This window comes from Poecilia reticulata, chromosome 12 (assembly GCF_904066995.2).
Source record: "Poecilia reticulata chromosome 12, P_reticulata-male-v2, whole genome shotgun sequence".
NCBI classification, from domain to species: Eukaryota; Metazoa; Chordata; class Actinopteri; order Cyprinodontiformes; family Poeciliidae; genus Poecilia; species Poecilia reticulata.
This window is the reverse complement of record NC_088841.1, coordinates 13875887-13897379: the sequence shown is the minus strand read 5'-3', so window position 1 is coordinate 13897379 and position 21493 is coordinate 13875887. Positions and strand designations below refer to the sequence as shown.

At 37.3% G+C, this 21493-nt stretch overlaps 1 protein-coding gene across 6 annotated transcripts; it reads right to left on the bottom strand.

Moving 5' to 3' along the window:
• Positions 1-702: 702 nt before the first annotated feature.
• Positions 703-19102, bottom strand: golga2 (golgin A2). Of its 6 annotated transcripts, none has more exons than XM_081613725.1 (28): positions 18955-19102; positions 17356-17496; positions 16081-16149; positions 15188-15340; positions 14319-14365; positions 13604-13667; positions 12956-13009; positions 12498-12578; positions 11904-11942; positions 11719-11781; positions 11150-11243; positions 10925-11031; positions 10678-10736; positions 10357-10498; positions 10124-10213; positions 9133-9240; positions 8959-9046; positions 8703-8845; positions 7753-7971; positions 7420-7533; positions 6914-7138; positions 6092-6191; positions 5192-5280; positions 4858-5077; positions 4538-4699; positions 4345-4451; positions 3934-4123; positions 703-3463 (listed from the first exon to the last, which is right to left on the bottom strand). In XM_081613725.1, exons 1-28 carry the CDS (start codon positions 19000-19002, stop codon positions 3189-3191), a joined length of 3291 nt encoding a protein of 1096 aa, XP_081469851.1. In that variant the 5' UTR covers positions 19003-19102; the 3' UTR covers positions 703-3188. The 6 variants fall into 6 exon arrangements, with proteins under 6 accessions (XP_081469851.1, XP_081469852.1, XP_081469854.1 ...); XM_081613726.1 differs by having other exon boundaries at positions 4538-4696; XM_081613728.1 differs by lacking the exon at positions 12498-12578.
• Positions 19103-21493: the final 2391 nt, after the last annotated feature.

Here is a 21493-nt window from a genome sequence, read left to right as displayed (position 1 = left end):
TTGTATGCAGCATCGGAATATTTAAACCATGAGTAAATGAGCATAACAGAATACTTGAAAAATAAAAAAAACTGCTGTAAATGGATGCTGGCAGGTTGTTTGATACTTTTGCTTGCATCAGGGAGGGTGTGTTTGTGTTTTCTCTCTGAATTTATAAAAAGTTAAACAGACGGACGGTGTGTGTGTAAACTGGCTGAGGACAAGTCCTGCTGCTTGTCTCAGCTCATGTGGAAGAAACTAAGATTATCCTGGAGGACTGCTGTACTCTCAATTACATATTAAAAGACCTCTGTGTGCTGTAGTGGCTGTTTTTATTGTTTTTCTTTAACATTTGGGCACTTTTCATGAATAATGATCACAAAGTTTTCCATAGCAAAAGCAGAAAATACAACTAAAATTGGTAATAAATGAATAAAAGTAAGGAGGAACTAAAATATTTAGCTTTATATAGCATAGTGTATTTTTGATAATTTAGTTTTATTAAGACTTGCTTGATAAGAGTAAATTATTCCTAGTCATTTTCTGTGGACAATACTTGTGTTGGAATTAGATTGGTCATATGAAGAATATGAACTCTTTGAGAGTTGTACTTGAAGAGGTATTTAAATTGGCAAACAAAATAGTTAGATGCAAAATAGTTGATATATTTTTTTGAAAAATGAATGTGTTTATAATACCAAACAAAAAGTGAGTCCAGACAGCTTGAGTTGCTCAATCAGTTTTATTCAGGAGGAAAGTATTACTCAAGAGAAAAGGAGAAAAAAAAATAGCTTGGGTTGAAGCAGCACTCAAAAATCAGGTTGCTCTGAGATCCTTCATCCTAAACTCACTTCAAGTTTATATTAAAACTGATTAGATGAGATGCTAACTTATTCCAAATAAATATTTTTTTTTTTTCCATTTTGTTGGTGTTTGTAATAAACCACAGCCAGTCAGTAACGGCCAACAATCCCAACTCTGCACTAACAGACATACACACAACCCCATACAGCCGGTTAATGTGGCGAAGCAGCTCCCCCTCCACACATCAGGCATTATGAATATACAATATATTACACAGTTACAGTATATACAACACCTCTTTTACAATAAAGATGGTTAATGTTTTTCTTGGTGTCAATCGCTTACGTGACACCGTTAAGCGGTGAAGTAGGAAATCATTTCATCCACATTGTTGATTTCACACAACCTGGAGGGGAGAGGGAAAAAAAAATGCAGATTGTATTGTGCATTTGTCTGTTGGTCGAACCACCCAAAGAAAAAAAAGACGTTCTAACAAAAAAGTATCTATATATTAAAACTAAGTCTGAAGAAAGAAAATGTAGGGGTTCTTAAAACAGAAATGTTGTGTTTTACTATTGGTGCTTTTTGAAATTCCTGTAACTGTACCCATACATTTTTTTTTCTTGTATTTTACTGGTTTGCTTTGAGGAGTCTGCAAAAACTACCACATTCTGCACAATTACTTCGCCTTCTGATACTTTTGGCAATAAACATTTTGTGTGCAATTTCAAAGCTTAGTAAATGAGAGCCAATATGAATTGTTCTCAAATTAGAAATGCTCCAATTTTGTTTAGTCAAATTTATAGGAAGGCGATCTGCTTTGTAGTCTCTGCAAACACAAAACCAGAGCTGCATTATAATGTTGGGATTCTCTGTAATTCCTTGCTTTTAATGCCCAAAAGAGATATATTCACAAGTGTTATTACCCAAGACCTATTGCTGAATGGAGATGACAAATGTAACCAGCAATTAAATTCAGGGGAATCCTCAGCATGAAGCTTCATGGGACACGCCCTCCCCTTTCACTGAAACCCAGGCTATTCTAAACAGTCCGTCAGCACAGGGTGAGCTGTGAGAGGAAGCTTTGTACAGATTTAGTGCAAACATATTTGTATAATCTAACAAATGTTTTTTTACAATAAACAAAGTAGAAGAGATGCACTTTTGAAAGAGAAAAATCTAGACTCCAAGCAAAAAAAAATCACTTACACAGTCTCACGCATTCCAGTTGTCAAAGATGTGTATTGAATCCTTTGATATGTAAAACCACACATGAACGTAACAGAACACAACAAGCTCTGAAGAATAGTGTCCCAAACGTAAAACCCCATGGAAATAATTTTTTTAGCCGAGACGCTCAGTTGAGGAAGAGAAGAAAGTGACTGGAATGTGAAATATGTCTGTGGTGAAACCAGCTAAATGCCTCATAACATGTTGTAATATAATATCTACCATAGTAAATATAAATTTAAGGAAATAGGTTGGGAAGAAACCTTTAGCACAGCGAAACAAGCCTTCAGAACAGAGGTGTGTTGTGCCTTCAACATATTTAATCAATGTTAAACTTCAAGGGGTCTTTTAAATTGCATCCATGCCCATATTTCACTTGGTCAACCACTGGTTTGTAAGTGTTGACGTCTCAGTCTAAGCAAGTTTAAAACACATCAACACAAAATAGATTTCACAAGTATTAACATTATGTAATGTACAAACATAAGAGTTATTTTCAGTGTTCGAAGTAAGAAACAAAGGAGACGAATGTAGTTTTGGAAACGGTACCAATCAGCAACACCCTCTTTAACTTCCTGAACTTGATAGTGTAACTTAGCAACCTCATGACTTCAAAACTAAACGGCACAAAGTTTCATGTGCACCTGTCGACTTAACTTTGCCCTACAGCTCTCTGCATTTAATGTTAGTCCAACCAGCCTGATGTCTGCTCTCTGCACCCACCTCCTCGGATTTCACATACATTTAAATACTTGGGTTTATTACATTCAAATCTGATGCTTTTGGCATGAGTACAGTGAATTGAAACTGATTTTTGCACAAGAACTGCTCATTTTTAGCAGCTCTTTGAGTGCTGTACCAGCAAAGGGGTGCAGAATATATGACCCCGATATTGCACATGTGTGAGATAAGTGACAAAAGGAAGATAGGGTTTAAAAATTGCAATAAGGAGATTAATCAAGTTTTGTTTTGGAATACTAATCATCTCCCATCTGTAAAAAAAAAAAAAAAAAAAAAGACAAAGCAAAACAAGGGGGAACAAACTGAACAAATAGGGGCCATTTCAGTGTAACTGGGTGAGACGGTTGTTAAAGTGTCAAACTTCTTGAGATGTGTAAATATGTTCATCAAGCTACAAATCATTCAACCACAGAACCTCAGTGACACTCTGGGCCTCACACCACCAGGATCTTTACTTCATCCTGTTTGTCGGGCCGGTAAAAGAAGGGGATGCAGGGATTTTCGCCCAGGAACGGCGGTGACCGCGGAGCTCCCTGGGGGTTCTGGATCTCTTGGAGAAGCTGCATGATTTGTTGGGCGGTGCCATCCTCTCTGAGCACCAGAGGTTTGGACTCAGTCTGAACAGAACTATATGGTAATGTTTGGGATGAGGCAGCTTCTAGACCTTGTAGTGGGGAGGTCTCAGAGAGTGGGCTGACCTCTATGGCTTCTGTAGAGAGCAACACATGAAGTTTCAGGACGATAAAGTCGATTTGAAAACACATCAAATACACTAGAGATGCACTTAGAAGTTGGCTGGTGACTGGGATATGTTGATTTTAACCTGACCAGTGTTTTTCAACTTAGTAAATGAACCACATAAAAAAACATGCTACCAAGTTAAATGGCAACAATGAGAGCAATTGCAACAAACTCATTAGGAATTAGGGTGAAAAAATGCTGGGATTTTAAAATTTTTTTGAATTTCCACAATTGCAAAACTGCAAAAAACTGGAAGGTCTAATTGATGCAATTTGGTGACTGCACTCCAGAGAGCCACATAAAAACTAAAGGTGGGCCGAATTGTCCCATGAGCCTGCTTACTATTACTGGTCTTTAATCCTCTGACCTCCTCTGGACATGAAATTGCAAAGTTTTAGTTTTCAGATCATTTTCTGATTTGGTCCGTCTTGCTCTTACCTTCTCCATCAACAGCATTAAGCTCATGCTTATGCGCTTGCTTCTGTAAGTGAGAGTGCTCCTCCCCAACAGGAAGCAGGTCGGGGTTCGCTGTTCCCATGCCGGCTGCAGCTCCAGTGTAACGATTGTACCAGTCGTTCCTTTCGGCCACAAGCCTCAGGACAAGACCCTGCAGCTCTGCCAGTTTGGCCTGATGGCAAAATGAAACAAATCATTACTACTGGTGGTGCAAAAATTATATATATATGAGAGAGAGAGAGAAGAGAAGAGAGGCTGATTTCAATCTTTAAAGTGATCTACAGGACATTTATGCTGATGAAGTGTTTACAGAGTAATGAGAAAACACAGAAAAATGTCAGTTTCAGAAAACATTGAAATGCGCCTCTCCATCATAACTCATCAGTACAGAACCTTCATCTCCTCTTTGTCCTGGGCCAGCATGTTGATATACTGCTCTTTCTCCTGGTGCTTCTGCTTCATTATGGCCCGCTGACTTTGGTACAGGGCGATGTACTCCCCTTAAAACAACAATGAGTAAAAACAAAAATGTCAGTAAATTCATAAACTACAACCATAACATTTTTAAAAAGCAAGTCGTTCATACCTATAGTGTCAGTCTCTCCACTCAGCTGGATGCAGCGGTGCTCCAGTTCCTCCACCCGCTCCTTCAGGTCGGCTTTCTCCCGCATGAGGGAGGTGAAGCGCTGCTGGAGCTTCTCCATGGCGGCTTGCAGTGCCTGATGAACTTCAACTGGGACTCCTTCTGCTGAGGTAGCATAGCGAATACTGAGGGTTTACATAGTGACCAACCTATCATAGCTATAAAGAAAACAGTGTGAGAGCCAGCAGGTGAAACTAATTTTCTCCACAGAGCGGTGCAACGTGGTACTTTAACATAAAAGCAAATTGTTCTGTTTTTCTGACCTGAATGCTCATGACTGTGCTCAGTGTGACTGTGACAATCATCATGCCCATGACCATCTTCATGAACAGGTGTATAGTTGTGGTGTTGCTGCTCCAGTCTAAGGGCCACGGCCGCCTGTTGCCGGGCTGCCATGTGGAGCCTGTGCTCCTCCTCCAGCTGCCTTCTGGCTTCGTCCCTCTCCGCTTCCACCTGAGCCAAAGCCCCACGGATAAAATCCTCCTGTTGGAAGAATGAAAAAGTGTGATAAAGGAGACCTAACATGGGAAAAAGAAAATTACTACCAAATTATATAAATCAGGTCAGACACAAAGTGACTTCCATCTCTGTACCTACCATCTCTTTCTGGCTCTCAAAGTCTTCTGGGATAACAACAGAAGACTTTGTAGGACTCTCCTGCGCTGATTGGCTTTCCACTCCATCTCCTAAATTACACGACAAAGTAGAACCATAGAAATATCTGATTTATATAACTTCACCCATTTTGCAAGTAAGAATAAGTCAGTATTTGTAGCGAGTCCTGAGTGATTACAGATATCTGCTTACTGCTCAGATAAAGTGTCGGCCAGGTATTCAGTTTCACTAAAATTACACAAGCTACTCCACAAATGGTCAGATGCGTCACATCATGTTTCACATGAAATCATTCAACTCTCACCACAAATTAACTTGCAGCTGTTTGCAACAAACAAATCAACCAAGTACAAATTAAATAACTCAACACAACTAATAATAAAAGTAGGTGACTACCAGTTTCAAAATGATCTTTTTAGTTCTTGGTGAAGCACCTTTTAGCTGTGTTAAAGTGACTCTTAGGCAAACAACCGCTTCTGGGAGCGTTCACAAAAGGCGAACGACTCCGGTTCAGAAACATAGGTACAAGTTTGAACGTTCCAAGATGTTTAAAAACGTTAAAGTCAGACAAGTTCGAGATCAATTAATCAAATGTTCTGAATGCCAAATGATGGTGAACTCTGAAACATCCTTGGGAATATTGACCCTTTAAAGGGCCCATTAATCCAACTTTCTCTGCAGAAAATGTTGGATTTTTCTGCAGAGAAAATATCCTGTTTTAACATTGTTTTGTAAAACAATGTTTCATAAAACAATGTTAAAACAGGATAATTCTGCTCATGTAATTTGTACAGGAATGTAACAAACACTACTAAAGTAAAGAGGAGTACGAGCACAAAATGAAAAACACTAGCAAAGCACGAATACAGAACAAACCCTTACCCTGGTCTCTGGACGTCGCCACAAGAGCAGAACTGTTGAGCAGCTCTTTTATCTCAGCCTTCAGCTGTTCGTTGTCTCTGACCAACTGCTCCAAATGCTTCTACAAGAGGAAACAGAGGGTATCTTTTAAAACAATATTAAAATTACTCAGGAATGTTTGTGTATCAGATACAGCAGATAGAGTGAATAATTAAGCATAAAATAACAAACGCCTGACATGAAGTACACGAGTTTATGTAAATGTTTAAACACTAAATGTGCTAGACGTAAGCATTTTGAAGTGACGGTTCAGCCTCAAAATGAGATGCAATTAATCTGAATCTCATCTGCACATTTTTTTACAACACCTTAAAATGCCTGGCTCAAACAAAATCCTGTCTCATACACAGCATTGGCACCTTAAAGGTGACCTACTATGCTTCCTTGAAAGAGTTAGTATAGCTCTATGAGCTGTACAAAACATGTTCATTACATATTTTGCACATTAACATCCTTAGATGAAGAGATTTTAGTCTGGTCCGTTCTTCCTATTCTAAGCTCCTTTCAGAATGGATTAAGGGCTTTTTGTCACTTCAAATCCAAATAAGCTGCTGATGGCCACACACTCCAACTCAATATTTACACTCGCATGTGAAAATGGCTGCAAATAGATGCACAATTTTACAACCGTACAACTTTGAAAAGCAGAAGTAAAACCTTTAAGAAGCAGTTGAGTATGCAAAAAACATGAAAAAAGTGAATTTTGCAAAATAGGTCAATTTTAGGCAGCTGAGGTAAATAAAAACCTTGATGAGAATTTTAAGATTCAGGGTCCGTACACACCTCTGCTTGTTGGAGCTGATTCTGGCTGATGTCCAGCTGTGCACGGCCGTGACTTTCATCATGCTGCAGTCGGTCCATGAGCTGGGTCTGCTGCAGAAACTGTTGGTGGAGCTGTTCCCTGTCTGCAGCCACAGCCTGGTAGGCAGCGCAGTACTGCTGCAGATGGGCCACCACCTGGTCTCTCTGCTCTAGAACGCCCCGCGTCTCCTGACATTTTAGTTCCAACTGGAGGCAACAAAAGAAAAAAGCAGCAGATTATTCCTCAGTTGCTCAAAAACTTCAGTTAATTAAATTCCAGAAGTCTTTATCATTTCCAATTATAAAAGAAGAAAAAGAAAAACTGTGTACAGTTGATAAAGGTATTGGTGTCCATACAAAAATTTAACTGTTTGAAGTATTGAGAGAAAGTTTTAATGCTTACCGAGAGTAAACTGGAAGGTAATCCTCAGTTTTAATACTTGTATCCTCAATACCACAAGGCTTTATAACAGATGTGGGTATGTTACCTGCTCCTTGACGTTGTGCAGCTCCTCTTGTAATTCCCCCATCCTGCGTGCCAACTCCTTTTTCACATGTTGCTCTGACTGGATTGCAGTGGTCAGCTCAATATTCTCATTAGTCTGTCATAATGATGGAGTAACAGAAAACTTGGATTTAAAACAAGCTCTCAGTCACTTATAAGTAGAACTAAAGTAATGGATGGGCTTCATTTATTTTAAATTTTAGAAAGCAACAATAGAAAACAAACACTAGAAATGGAAACGCAGGAGCATAAATTCAATGCTAAAGGAGACAAATTAAGAACGATCAGAGTAGTGGTAGTACATTTTTGGCCTCACCAGCTTGACAAAGCCGTTCTGTAGCTCGGCCAGCTGGTCTTTCAGTGTGCGGTTCTGGGTAAGAGCTCGGCTAATCGTGGCCTTGTCTGACTGAACGTCCTCCAACATGCGTCTGCGGTCCTCTTCCTCCTGCGACTGGCTCTCCACCTGCCGCTCCAACTCTCCCAGGCGTGTCTCTTGCTCCGCACACAAGCGACTTAGCTGCTCGTTATCTCGAAGCTGGGGGAACACCAAATATATATAAATATATTTGGTCTCATTTTGAAATATCAGGGATAATCGAGCCATCTGATACAGGATATGTAATTATTTATCCATCAACATGTTTAAATGTTCCAGGCTCGACTTCTGTAACTCGCTGTTTATTGGAGTCCACAGAAAACACCTTCAGAGGCTTCAATACATTCAAAACAGTGCTGCCAGGATCCTAGTGAGAGCTCGTAAATTTGATCACATCACACCTACTCTTTACGAGCTTCACTGGCTTCCTGTAACTTATAGGATTCAGTATAAAATTGCACTTATCAATCCCATCACGGTCTATATGGAACCTCACCGGATTACTTGAAGGACCTCCTTATTTCACATTCAACTTCCAGACCCTTACGATCCCAAGCCTGTAATCTTCTCCACCTTCCTCGATCAAGACTAAGGACTATGAGTGATCGAGCATTTGCTGTGGCTGCTCCTCGTCTATGGAACTCTCTCCCGGAGTATTTGAGAGCCCCGCAATTATTGTCCGATTTTAAAACTGGCTTGAAAACTTTTCTTTTTAGAGAAAACTCCACTTTTAAATGACTGTCTTTTTTTTTTTTTGATTGTTGATTTTATTTGTTTTTAGCTGCACCATGTAGCACTTTGAGATTTTTATTAATGAAAAGTGCATTATAAATTACATTGATTATTATTATTATTATTATTATTATTAAATAAAACAACTGAATGCACACCTGAGCCTGGTATTGAGCAGTAATGGCATCTTTCTCCTGTTGTAAACTACTGAGGGCCTCCTGCAGAGCCACCTCTGCCTCTGATGGTCCTGAAGGTTGAGGCTCAGCATTTTCCTGGGCTTCCTTCTCCACAGACAATAATGCTGTAAAGGAAAGAATAACGCTCAACAAGTTCTGCAATATTACGGCTTGATTTCAGTTAACCCTGGTGTAGATGCTGTTTATTTCCCAATAAAACTGAGAAAACAAGTCTCACCCGCAGCATTTTTCAGCTCTACAATGCTGGCCTCCAGCTCTTGGACTTGGTTGATGTTTCTGTCTCTCTCCTCTGCTACCAAAGACACCTTCACACAGAAATTAAAATAAATCATCACAAACAATTAAGTTTTCAGCGGTACTGCCAAACATAGTACACATTTTATCATTATACCTGTGCAAGCAGCTGCTCGGTTTTGTCCTTCCACAGACGGCCCTCCTCCTGGATTCGTTCCACATAATGATCTCGCTCCGTCTTGAGCTGGGCTACAGACTCCAGAAGCTACAGCAACATAGATATACAACAGTCTTAGTCGATGTGAGTCAAAGTTAACCTTTATGCTTTTAAATAATCAAGTTTAGAATGAGACAAATGAGCTGAACATTTCTGATTACTGCATAAGGATTCTTGTGTCACTGATAATATTGTGAGCTGTAAGAAGAACTACCAGCAAAACAATTTAAATCCAACAACCTCTAATAAAGGTTAAAATGACCACTTCAGCATAAATCTACAATTACCAAGTACCAAAACAGTCATCTGTGTTGTAAAAAGTGTTTTTGGCAAATCTCCACCAACTTAAAAACAGTAAAATCTAGTTATTTTGCTTAACTGAAGCAAACAGTAAAATCTAGTTATTTTGCTTAACTGAAGCTGAATTAAAACCTAACTGTTCAGTATCCAGAGTGTTGTTCCTGCCTTTTATTGTAGCCGGTGTGCTAATTTCAAATTAGCAATGCTAGGTCAAGAAACCAAAATCTTCAGTGGGACTTCAAATTTGACCAAATTCTATGTATTTGCATATTTACACAACATTGTTGCATTAGTTCATTTTCCACTCTATTTATAAAGAAAATACATACTTTAAAAATTTAATCTAGGAGCAAACTTTTGTTACTTTAATCAAATGTATTTTCTCACGTTAGGCTGAAAATCTGACGGTGATTTTGCAAGCTACCCGGTATTTAGTCATATTCCTCAAAGCACAACAGATCACCTAATTATATTGAATTGTGGATGATATTAATGAAGGATAAATTCTGTCGCTGGAGATAAACGTTTATGCAAAATGAAAACAGGTTGGCAGGTCTGCATGAAGGTTTGTAACTCCTATTTTTTACCTTAAGGTTTCATAATGAACATGTAAGAGGGAGATGCCTCAGACCTGGTGATTACGTGACTCCAGCTGCTGCTTTTCTTCCAGGAGGATCTCGACTTTTTGGTTGAAACCGGGGGAATCTGACTGACTGGAGTACTGGAGATAAATAAAAAAACATTGATGTAAAATTTGAATGAACAATGAAAAAGAAATATCTGTTTGTATTATAAATGATCAGTACAATTTAAACAGTAAAAATCAGAGCCAGATGTGATGTTCTTGAATAATGAAGCATTCACCTGTTGTAGCATGAGGTCTGCCATCTCCAGCCTCTTGTGAAGATCGTCTACCTCCAGCCTCATTGCAGCATTATCTTGTGTAATCTGTCTCAGCTGTTCAGACAGCTCTGAACTCTGCTGCTTTGACTCCTCACTTAAATTGCTGTCCACACACAAACATAAATTATATTCCACTTGCCTCATACTTTCAGGAACTGCATAGCCTGAACCGCACTTGTTTGAATTAAACAAGACTAAGTTGGCAGTAGCAAATTTAAAGAAGTATAATATAAAAATGTATTCCTATAACATGATCACCAATAAAAATTAAAAAAAACTTACTTGAGTCTCAGCACCTCTAGCCTTAAGTTGTCTCTTTCTTTTTCAAGTTCCTTGTTTTGCTAAAGATAAAATGGAAAAAAACAACAAAAACATACACTGCTTACACTTAACATGACAGCAATATTTCAAATACATTCAACTAAGCTGATTTCTGTTTGACATGAATAAGTCAACTGAAAATTAATTTCATTTTAGAAGTTACAGCTTTATTCATTTGTCTCATAATAAATTCTTTAAAGTATGTTACCCTCTCAAACTGCTTCTGCTGTGTGGAGACAGTAGAGAGAGTTCGCTCCAGCTCTGAAACTCTCTGCTTCGTTGTCTGCAGACGGTTATTCAGCTCCTCTGCTTCAGCTACGAACACACATGGAGTCAAAGCACGTCATTGCAAGTGTGCAAACACAGTTACTTGACCGACTGATTGTGCAAACCTAAAATCTTGCAAAAGTCATTTTAATGCTTACAGACACACCTGTTTTTTGTCGTGCAGCCTGTTGTGTGTATTGTAGTGCTGTTTGTAGCTCAGATTTCTCTGATACCAGAATCCCAATGGTTTGGATATGAACCTTACAGGAAACAAATTAAAAAATATTAAGATTCCAAGTGTGGATTTTACTTGTTTATGCCGCACCGTTTATTTAAAAAATATATCACAAAAGCATTGCATGAAACAAAAACAGGTCATAATATAATCTTAAATGTTTTAAAGAAGCAAATATTTCAAACACTTCAATATCAAAGTCAGAGTCTCCGACCAAAAGCTGCTGTAAACAAAAATGTTTTTAGTCCCGAATCAAAGGAGTCAGCAGTTTCTGCACATTTCAGGTTTTCAGAGTTGGTTCCAGTGCAGAGAAATAAAATACACTGAAACCTTAGCATGCATCACTCTGAGCGCTGAGGGGCGGGAGGGTGAGTTTTGGATCACATTACCATCTATTTATGGAAAAGGGTGGAAAAGGGACACCATGCAATTGTAATTTTTTTGCTGGTATATTTCCACAGAAATGCTTAAAAAAATCTCGTTATTTCTAAGGGATTTACCTGTAACTGCTCTCGCATTGCTCCCTGCTCCTTTGAAAATTTCTGTTCAAATTCCTTTCGCTCCTGAAGGCAGGAAATTACAAAAATGCATGACTGTCCATGACAAAGCTCAAAGGCATAGATCATAAAAGAGGGGATCGAGTAAAACATGTTGTGAAGGTAGGAAAACGAGAAAAACTTTAAACCTTCTGCAGCTGATCTGTGAGCTCCTGAGTTTGATGTACCTGCCAAGACAACGTAGTATAAAATTAGGATTAGGCAATAGGGGGTGGGGGGGTAAAAAATAAGTCACAGAATATTTAGCGCTTTATTCTATCTTAGAAAACAGAATAAAAAATTCTGCAGATGAGATCTTTTACATGCCAGCCACACAACTGCTGTGCAAAGAACAAAAAATAATAGACATGTTTGGTAATTCCTAATGTGTTATATTATTTAATGCTTGCTTTAATGTTATTGAAGATAGTCCACTAAACTGGCTCAACAAGCCCTGAACATCATGCAACTACAAGCAAGGTGTTAAGATGCCTGATTAAAATGTGCACCCAGTAGGGTGCTTATACTATGTTTAGAGTTGGAGGATGCACCCTAATCCACCTGAGCAACAGATAAAAATGAGAGCGAGATAATAAAAGATGAGTGTGATGGCCTGGTGGTTATGATAGCATGCAAAATGCATTGCAATCCAAAGCATAATGCAAATAAATAACTGAACGGGAGGGCAGGGTAACAATGCAAAAAGCAAGGGCACACAGATATGCATACACACAGCTTCTTACCAGCTGGTCTAGCTTGGTATTGAGCTGAGAGTTTGTTAGCTTGCTAGATTCCAGGGCGGCTGCCAGCTCCTGGTTCCGACTCTATCACGTGCACACATGCATCCGGGAAACAAAAAAAAAAAAAAAAAGAAAAATAATAAATATAAAGACACGGATAAGGTGAAGGAACAAAAGTCAAACAGAGAACACAGGGGAGGAAGATAAATATTTAAATGTGAAATATTAACATGGAGGCAAATAATATTACTGTTACAAGTGGTGGGTAATATGCTTTCAATGATGGAAAATGCCACATGATTAAAATAAGAAAAAATGCTAGTTTTAAAATACTTTGAAGGCAAGTGGACCAAGCTTGGGGAAAGTAAATCCTATTCTGAATGGTGTAGGAGTAGCTCAGGAGTAAAAAATATACAAAACAAATCCAAAGTGGGGGGGGGGAAAAAGGTTTTCCATCTTACCTCCAGTTCTCCAGATGGTGCAGCTTCCCCATTCACATATGGAGCAGATGTCGACTAGAACGACGATGAAATCACAATTTACTAGCTTTGCAACAGAACTAATGACACACTTTACATATTTGTGATCTAAAGAACAGTGTGAGGACAACATTCCCCCATACAGTCCATCTCTGCATGCATATTAATGGACAAAATTATTAATTCAAATACTATATTACACCCTCAAATGTTGTATAACAAAGAAGGACCCCAATTAATTTAATCATTTAAAATGTGTTTTCTCATACTTTGGATAGCAACATGATCTTTATAAACGTGAGATGAAATTTGCTTTCTGAGCAAACTGAACATAAAACGCACCGTGATATTAATTGTTGCGTACTATTTTCCAGTGCCAAACAAAGTTCAGGTAGGATACCGTATATGTGATAAGAACACCAGGTGATGGTGTCAGTATGAGGACTGGCAGAGCTGAAAATGCTTCCAGTGCATTCTTACAAACAATAGATGCAACACACACACTGGTTGGAAATGTAGACCGGCAGGGTGGTTTTTTTAAAAGCCTAACACAGCATGACAAAGTGTGAGGCAGAAAGAGTGAGAGAGAGAGAAAGGCATGGGATGACAGTGATGTCTGTAACACCGTACCTCAGAGACCAGACCATTTAGTTGTTGCGAGAGTTGCCGCAGGCTCTCTGTGGAAGACAACGGTCTGCAAAACAGACGTGCCAGATGAAAGCAAATTATAAACCTTCCCGTTTTATGCTACAAGCAGCAACTTGGGTACACTCAAAATAACAGAGTGGAGAAAAGGTAGCATTGTTTTACATGGTGTCTGAGAAACTCAAGTAAGTTATAAATATTGATAGCCTATTTTGCACAGAGATTATGAAGTATCACTGCTGGAAAAAAAGCAAATATGCTGAAAGAATGCCCAAAAATTATTGACATGGAGCTAAACTGAGCCCAGGCACAGCAGTGTGTTTGAGTAATAGATCAGCATTCAGTTATTACAAAGGTAAAGAACGACCACTTCAATCAAACACAAAAATAAAACAACTTCACCTCTATACTTTGCAAAAGCATTGAAAGTTAAAACAAGGACCAAATAGTCCAGAAGAGAAACCGTATTAAAAGTACCAGACATGCTAGTTTTTCATATATTGTAGAAAAAATATAAGGTAAGAAAAGATAACGCCTAGCAAAAAGACTAAATAAGTCAAAACATAAAAACAAATACTTAAAAGACATAGGCTGCAACAAATATCAAATAAAGGTACATTTACTAAAGTAAAAACAAATAATGTGTGTGACATGACTGAATAAAACAAGTTAAATTACAACACTGAAAATTAAAACCCACCTATTTTCCTCCTTCAAACTACGGTTTCCGTTGGTATCCGGGAAATCCTGTACAGAAAGAAAAATTAGAAGCAGAGGAGAGTCAGAAAACACACAGGTGAATTTATGTGGTAGGACAGCGCATTAAAACATCACAAAAAAAGACTACCGTATTTTCCGCACTATAAGGTGCACCTAAAAACTTTCAATTTCCTCAAAAGCCGACAGTGCGCCTTATAATCCGGTGCGCCTTTTTATATGGACCAATATTGAGCCACAACAGGTCTAGCAACTACGGTAAGCAGCCGCCGACTTCATTTTCGCCCATAGAAGAAGAAGCGCGCTGTGCATGCTGGGATAGTTGTCAGAACCTGGTTTGTTAATAAAGTCCAGAAGAGAAACCGTATTAAAAGTACCAGACATGCTAGTTTTTCATATATTGTAGAAAAAATATAAGGTAAGAAAAGATAACGCCTAGCAAAAAGACTAAATAAGTCAAAACATAAAAACAAATAGGACTCAAGATAGGACTCAGTACCTATCTACCTACCGACCGTCTAGAATCAGGTCGTCTGCAGGTCATTTAGCTAGTGGATGCATAACGTAACTCCAGCCTCTACTGTAGCGTATATTCTATGCGCCTTATAATGCGGTGTGCCTTATATATGAAAAAAAGTTTTAAAATAGGCCATTCATTGAAGGTGCGCCTTACAGTGCGGAAAATACGGTACTATTTTTGACATTTTCTATAACTGTGCCAAAAATCCTACTTATCCTAACTTCAGGCAAGTTCACAAATTAGACTGAAAATGTGTGTTAACATGACCTGTTTTGGCATCGTAGGTGCATTTTAAACAATAAAACAAGTATGCAGACAGAAAAACGACACACCTGCAACTCATTGTTGTGACTGACAAACTCAGAATTAGTAGTAGCATTAGCACTAGCAGAGTTAGACACAGGCGAGTCTCGGCCGGACTCGTTGTGCGGCTCCTCTGGCAGCTGAGGAACAGGGGACCCCATGGCCTCCATGTCAGCAAAGGTCTGAAGTAACATACACAAAAATGCCAACTCACTTTTAATGTAAGACGACAAGTGGTTACAAGTATTGGCACACAAAAAACCTGTCATGTTAATAGAGTTTATGTCTAAATATTAACAAAATAAACATGAGGACAAAAAGCACAATCCTCAAACATACAGTGTTTAATGGTTTAGTAACTAACTCTTGTCATTATCTGTTACTGTAAACTGCAATGTGAACACATTAGCATTTTAATGTTAATGTGTAATGTTTTTGAGGTGATGAAAATAAACATATTTCAAAGCATGCACTCAACGTCAAAGAAAAAAGAAACAAGCTGAAAAGTGAGCAGCGTTCTTGTTTACCTAGATATTCATCTGCATTGAACATTAAGCAACAGGAACCACAGCTATGTTTAGCTTAAGAATGTGCAAATGCCAACCAATAACACTAGACAACATAAGATCCACATTTCTTAAAAAAAACAAAAAAACAATGTACTGACATGCAATGAACAAAGAATGCTGCACACTCCACCTGTTGAAATCCTTTAGAAAGTTTCTTGAAATGAGCTTACAAAAACAAAACATTCAAGACTTGAGCTTCAATTGGTTGTGTGTTTAGGTCAATGTGAAAAAAATGTGAACAGCAGACAAGGCATAATCTTGTACACCAAAAATGAGGAACAGCTATTTACAGAAAGAATTGCAGAGAGGGAGAAGGACAAGGGTAAAGCAGAAAGAGAGGGACAAAGGCTCACCTGACAGTTGCCATTAGGTGGGACGACTACTCCATTGCTTTGACTAAGTGCTTTCAGAAAACTGTCAAACTACAGCAGAAAGAAACAGCAGCAGACAGAAAGAGAGAAGTGACAGGGCAGAAAACAACTCAAAGTCACAGAGAGATAAATGATAGAAGCAGCTACCACAAGGAAGAGCTGCAGAGGTTAGTGTGTGACAAGAATAAAGCGACCACAACATATGTTGCCATCATTTGTATAAGCTCTTTTCCCTTCTTCATTTACAGTCATAATTAGGCCTAAATTAAATTGGATTTGAACTACCGGTAAACTACTTAAACTTCTCAATATGAATTATATGCAAGGAACTGAACTGAAATTAACAATTTCTACTTTTAAGTTTAAGCTTTTCAATCATACCAACAAAGAGTTGTTAAAATGAATAATTGATATGTTGTGAGAGGAGAATTAAAGAAAGGAAAAGGAAATGTGAAAAGATGCTGATATTTGAAAGACAATGCAAAGGTAGAAATTCTTACTTTACAAATGGCATTTTTAAGTTAATGGTCATGTGTGCGACTGCTGCAGAGTGAAGTCGCTGTTATTGTAACAGTGAGAAGAACATCGACAGCTGTCTAAAGAACGGCCGTAAACGCAGGTCAAATGTCATGAGGCAGAGCCAAGTTATTCGCATGTGCTGTCTGAAAGCAGCACCACACGCGCGCACACACACACACACACACACATACACACACACACACACACACACACACACACACACACACACACACACACACACACACACACACACACACACACACACACACACTCGCATGCACGCGCACACACACGTTCTCATTAGCCTTTTTAATGTGACCACAGACTGTTCAATTGGAACACAAAGCAAGAAGCAATGCTTGACATCAATATGCTACTTCATTGACACTTTTGTTGAAAAATAAAATGTGTTTACAATAACTGGTATAGTAACCAACATTATTAGAACTGTTTAAAGTCTAATACACATTTCCTTAAGACTGACAATGCTCACAGAACTTTCCAATACCATCTGATATTCTGTATTTCTGAGGATGTTTAAGAGAATATCAAACAGAACTGCTTTGCTAGCAATCTATGTCAAGAAATTGAAATTTATGAAATTAGTAACATAGTGCACAAAATACAAAGGACTAAATAGAGGGGTAAAATGTACATGTAGTATTAGGAGGCAATCTAATCCAACAACCAAAACAAGAAAAAAAGACTAAATGAGCAGAAAGTTACAGAAAAACTCACATTGTCTGGGGAATCTCTGTCTGCATCAAGCTGGTTCACTTCCTTCACCTTTCGTTTCTTCTTGGATCCTGTTCCACTTCCTCCTCCTCCTCTTTCTCCTCCCACAGAAGCAGGAGAGCTCTTCTGTTGAAACTCCTTCAGCTGAGCAACACAAAAAGAAACAGGATGCAGAAAGAGCCTTTTACCTTCTCTGCTTGCAAAATATTTATGTCTTTCTTTAGCCAAATATTATGTTTTAAACAACTTGTAAAATATAAAGAGGGTTAGTAGGACATTAAAAAAGGTCTGACACCTTACAGCAAAATTAACTATGTTAAAGTAATTAATTGCTTTCATATCCTTACTTTTTAGATATTGTTCCAACCACTGTTCACCATATGTATACATATAAAACGCTACATATATTCATTTAAAATGATGAATATGCAGTTGCATAATTTTAGATCGGACACAAGGCCTCTTTGCAGCTGCTCCCCAAAAGTCAACAATATTTATTAAGCAGGTTTCTCAAGTTGAATTTTGTCTGGCATGAAGCAACATCCCAGTAATCACTACTAATGCACCTTTAATCCAATTATTCTAAAAAAAATAAAATAAATAAATAAAAAAACCAAACAAACCAAAAACTATGCTACTCAAACAACAGATGTTGTTTAAAACAAACACAAAAATTCAGTTTCAATCTTGAAAAGAAAAAAAACAACAACAATAACCAGAGACGATGTTTTAAAAATGCGTGAGAAATAACATTTTAGGCGCATGGCCTTGAAAAGTAACAGGAGGAATAACAAGGAAATCAAGTGACTAATACATTTTTAAATGGTGTTTAAAATTTATGATCACCTATTTACAAAATATATGAGACAAAGATTAAATATTGAGGAGCACAGTGGTCGAAATGTATTCATCTTTCTACAAAACTCCAAAATAGCTCCTCTTCTGTCCAAGAGGGGTGTCAGCTGTCAAAACAGTCCCCTTGATTCAATCCAGTTCACTATGCTAGCAAGCTAATTTTGTGGAGTTCAGTTTTATACTTTCTGAAAACGACTGTTTGTAGCCCAATTTATAGTTTTAATATTTTTTGTAAACGAGTCAAAATGTTGTCAAGCTTCTGTGTTATGGTATTTCCACTCATCCGTAGCAATGTATTCGTTAGCTTTTGAGCTTGTTTGCTAATGTTAACTTGCCTTAGCACGTTAAGATTTCGCCAATGACTAAATTTACGGTTGTCTTGAAAGACGGGTAAACCTTTGGCCCACAGTTCAGTTACTCGTTGAGGCACTAAGATGAATAGGATGTCGTGAATGCAACTTCCAATTAAGAATAGACGAAGGTGAAGGCTATCAGTAGGTTAATGCTATCAGTAGAGGCCAGGAGACAGGCACCGGCCTTTCCTGCTCACTGAAGCCGCAATATGAGTGCGAGAGGAGGGACGTGCGACATCGCAGAGGTCGGACGACGTGTAATGACAACACCCGTGCTCAGTCATGGAATTTATAATACAACAAGTAAAAACACGGTTGAATTAAACTAGCAGGCTAAATAAATGATGAGTATATAATGTGAAATTAAGGAAAGTCATTTATTAATTTACTTTACCTTTTTCTTAGCTGCAGCGAGTTTTGTTTGCCTACTCTGGTCGGCCATCCTGCTGCTCTGGTGGTCAAGCGACCGAACCACGTCATCAGAAAGATGCAAATAGATCCTTCTATCGGTAGGGGGCGCAAAGCCCCCATTCTTAGGGAGGTGATTCTTTTTTTGCGGCAACATTCCATGTCCCCATGTTTTGCTTACAATTATTTTTTGTAAAATGTGCCAAATATTTACAACAAAGTATTTTAATTATACATTTAGATGTTTGCCCTTATTCAAATATAAATGAAATGCCTTTTAAATATTGTTTTGTTCTTTACACACCTTTTTGGTGACTGACGTTCAATTTCATGTGTCCCCAGTGCAGCGTAATAGACTTCCTCATGAAGTTTAAACTATAAAATATATATATATATTTATCTTTTCTTCAATAAGTTGATTGACTGAACTAAACCTTATTTTAATATGCAATTTAATCTACTGAAACTATTTTCTCATTTGATATTTTTTTCATATTATACATGTCCCGGTGCTAACTTTCCACCCTGTTAGGATGTTTCCTTTTTGCCTTCAAAAAGTCTAAAATTCCATAAAAACCATATAATGTAAGTGACATCAATTGGTTTTGATGTGAATTCAACCATGGAAAACAAAGAAAGCTTCAATTGTCACTATTTCTGTACTTTTTCTTTGCTTAAATATGTTAAACCTGTATATGTAAAGCTTAAAGTTCCACCCTGTTAGGAAAGATTGTGGAAAATGATTATTCAATAGAATTAAAAAAAACCTAATATTATATTTAGTCATTAAAGGTTTGTTATTCTGTTGAATGTTAGCTAGGTAAATGTTGACCACATAAAGAGCTACAGGTAGATTAGTTAGAAAGTTCTAGTCTACCTGTACTTTGACTTGAAAGAGGCAATCCTGCAACTAATAATGAAAATCATCAGAATTTAGAATCAAAGACGTTGATTTTCCACCCTGTTATGGGACAATCCACCATGTTATGTTCCATTCCACACATGTTTTTATTAAATATTGTTACAGAAACATTAAGTACTGTGAATTTTTCTGTGCCATGTTGGAAGTTGAAGACCAATAAATGCAAATATTGGTATAAGTTTTAAAAATTACCAATATTTTCAATGCTGTCAGTAATAATGAGTAAAAAAAACTGTTTTTCTTTACAATACAGACATGAATGATTCGTAACTTCATGATGTGTTACAATTTCAAGAATAAAACATATTTTATAGTAAAAGGGACACACTCTTTATAAGAAAAAGTTATTATTTTTCAAAATTTAAGTGTTTAACTATTTGAGGTCATAACAGGGTGGAACACACAATGGTGGAAAAAAAGCACATGTAATTATTAATTTATCCAATCCAGAGCTTGCCCATTATTAATTTCTTATTGTTAAACATATCAGTGTTGTAACAAAATATTTAAAACTTAAAACATTAATACTTTTTTTGTCAAAAATCCTGAGGCCGAAATGTTGTCGCAAAAAAAGAATCACCCAGGGGGTGCAACCAGTTTTAGATAAACGTCGACTTGTGATATAAAGTCGGGAAAAATGTGACTGCAGATCCCATTACTATTACACTACAAGTTTTTTCTCTTCTGTGTTTATAAGCACTTTTAAAACAATCTTTAAGATGTCATTTGCAACTTTTTTTCCCCTTTTTTTGTTAGAAAAGGGTCAGACCATAGTGTGATAATTACTCTAATACAATGTCAATGTCAATTTTATTTATAAAGCACTTTAAAAACAGATATTAAGCGCAACAAAGTGCTGTACAGTATTCATAAAACACAAGTAAAACACATAAGAATAAAACACAAATTAAAACAGACAGGGCAAGTAAATTACAATTTCAAGTTTTATGTATGATAAAACATACAAAACATTTTTATGAGGTTTAACAATGAAATAAAGTAATATTCATTAATTTCTACACTATTTTGATAGGTTATATTGGAGCTAAAGTAAAATTAAATTGATTAACCTTATTGTCTGATATTTTACTATATTTTACTTGGGTAGTTTCGATTTGTCACTTTCACAGCAAAATTAAAGGCAATTAAACCGTTCATCTTTGTAACAATCCTAAAGCTTTCAATATGGGACTGGTCTTTAGAACAGAACGTGAAGAGTCCATTGTTTCTGTAATAGATAAAGTAACTTGATGCCCCCTTAAAGAACTAAAGCTTTTGGCTTCAAGTAATTAAACACAACAAAAATATTTGTAATTTATTAAATATGATAAATATAGCATTGATTTCCAAAGTAAAAATCTGTGTAAAACTGTTCTTCATAAATGTAAATTTAAGATATGTAACAAATGTCTAGAATTAACACAAAGTTTGAAAGTGAGAGCGGTCTTTGGTTCAATTGCAAGAAACTGAAAAAGCAGAGCAAATCTTGCAGCCAGTTTCACTTCCTGGTTATATTATTAGATTTAAGTAACATTGCTCTCCCTAGTGTTGGAAGCTCCTTATAGCTGTAGAAGGAAAAGAAGGAAATGAGTGATCCTTAAAG

Coding starts and splice junctions, on each gene's coding strand:
- golga2 (XM_081613725.1), bottom strand. CDS start 19,002: ATGGCCGACCAGAGTAGGCAAACAAAACTCGCTGCAGCTAAGAAAAAG. Junction 13,010..13,603: donor TAAATGGTCTGGTCTCTGAG/GTACGGTGTTAC, acceptor TCGTCGTTCTAG/TCGACATCTGCTCCATATGT. Junction 5,281..6,091: donor GGCGACGTCCAGAGACCAGG/GTAAGGGTTTGT, acceptor CGTGTAATTTAG/GAGATGGAGTGGAAAGCCAA.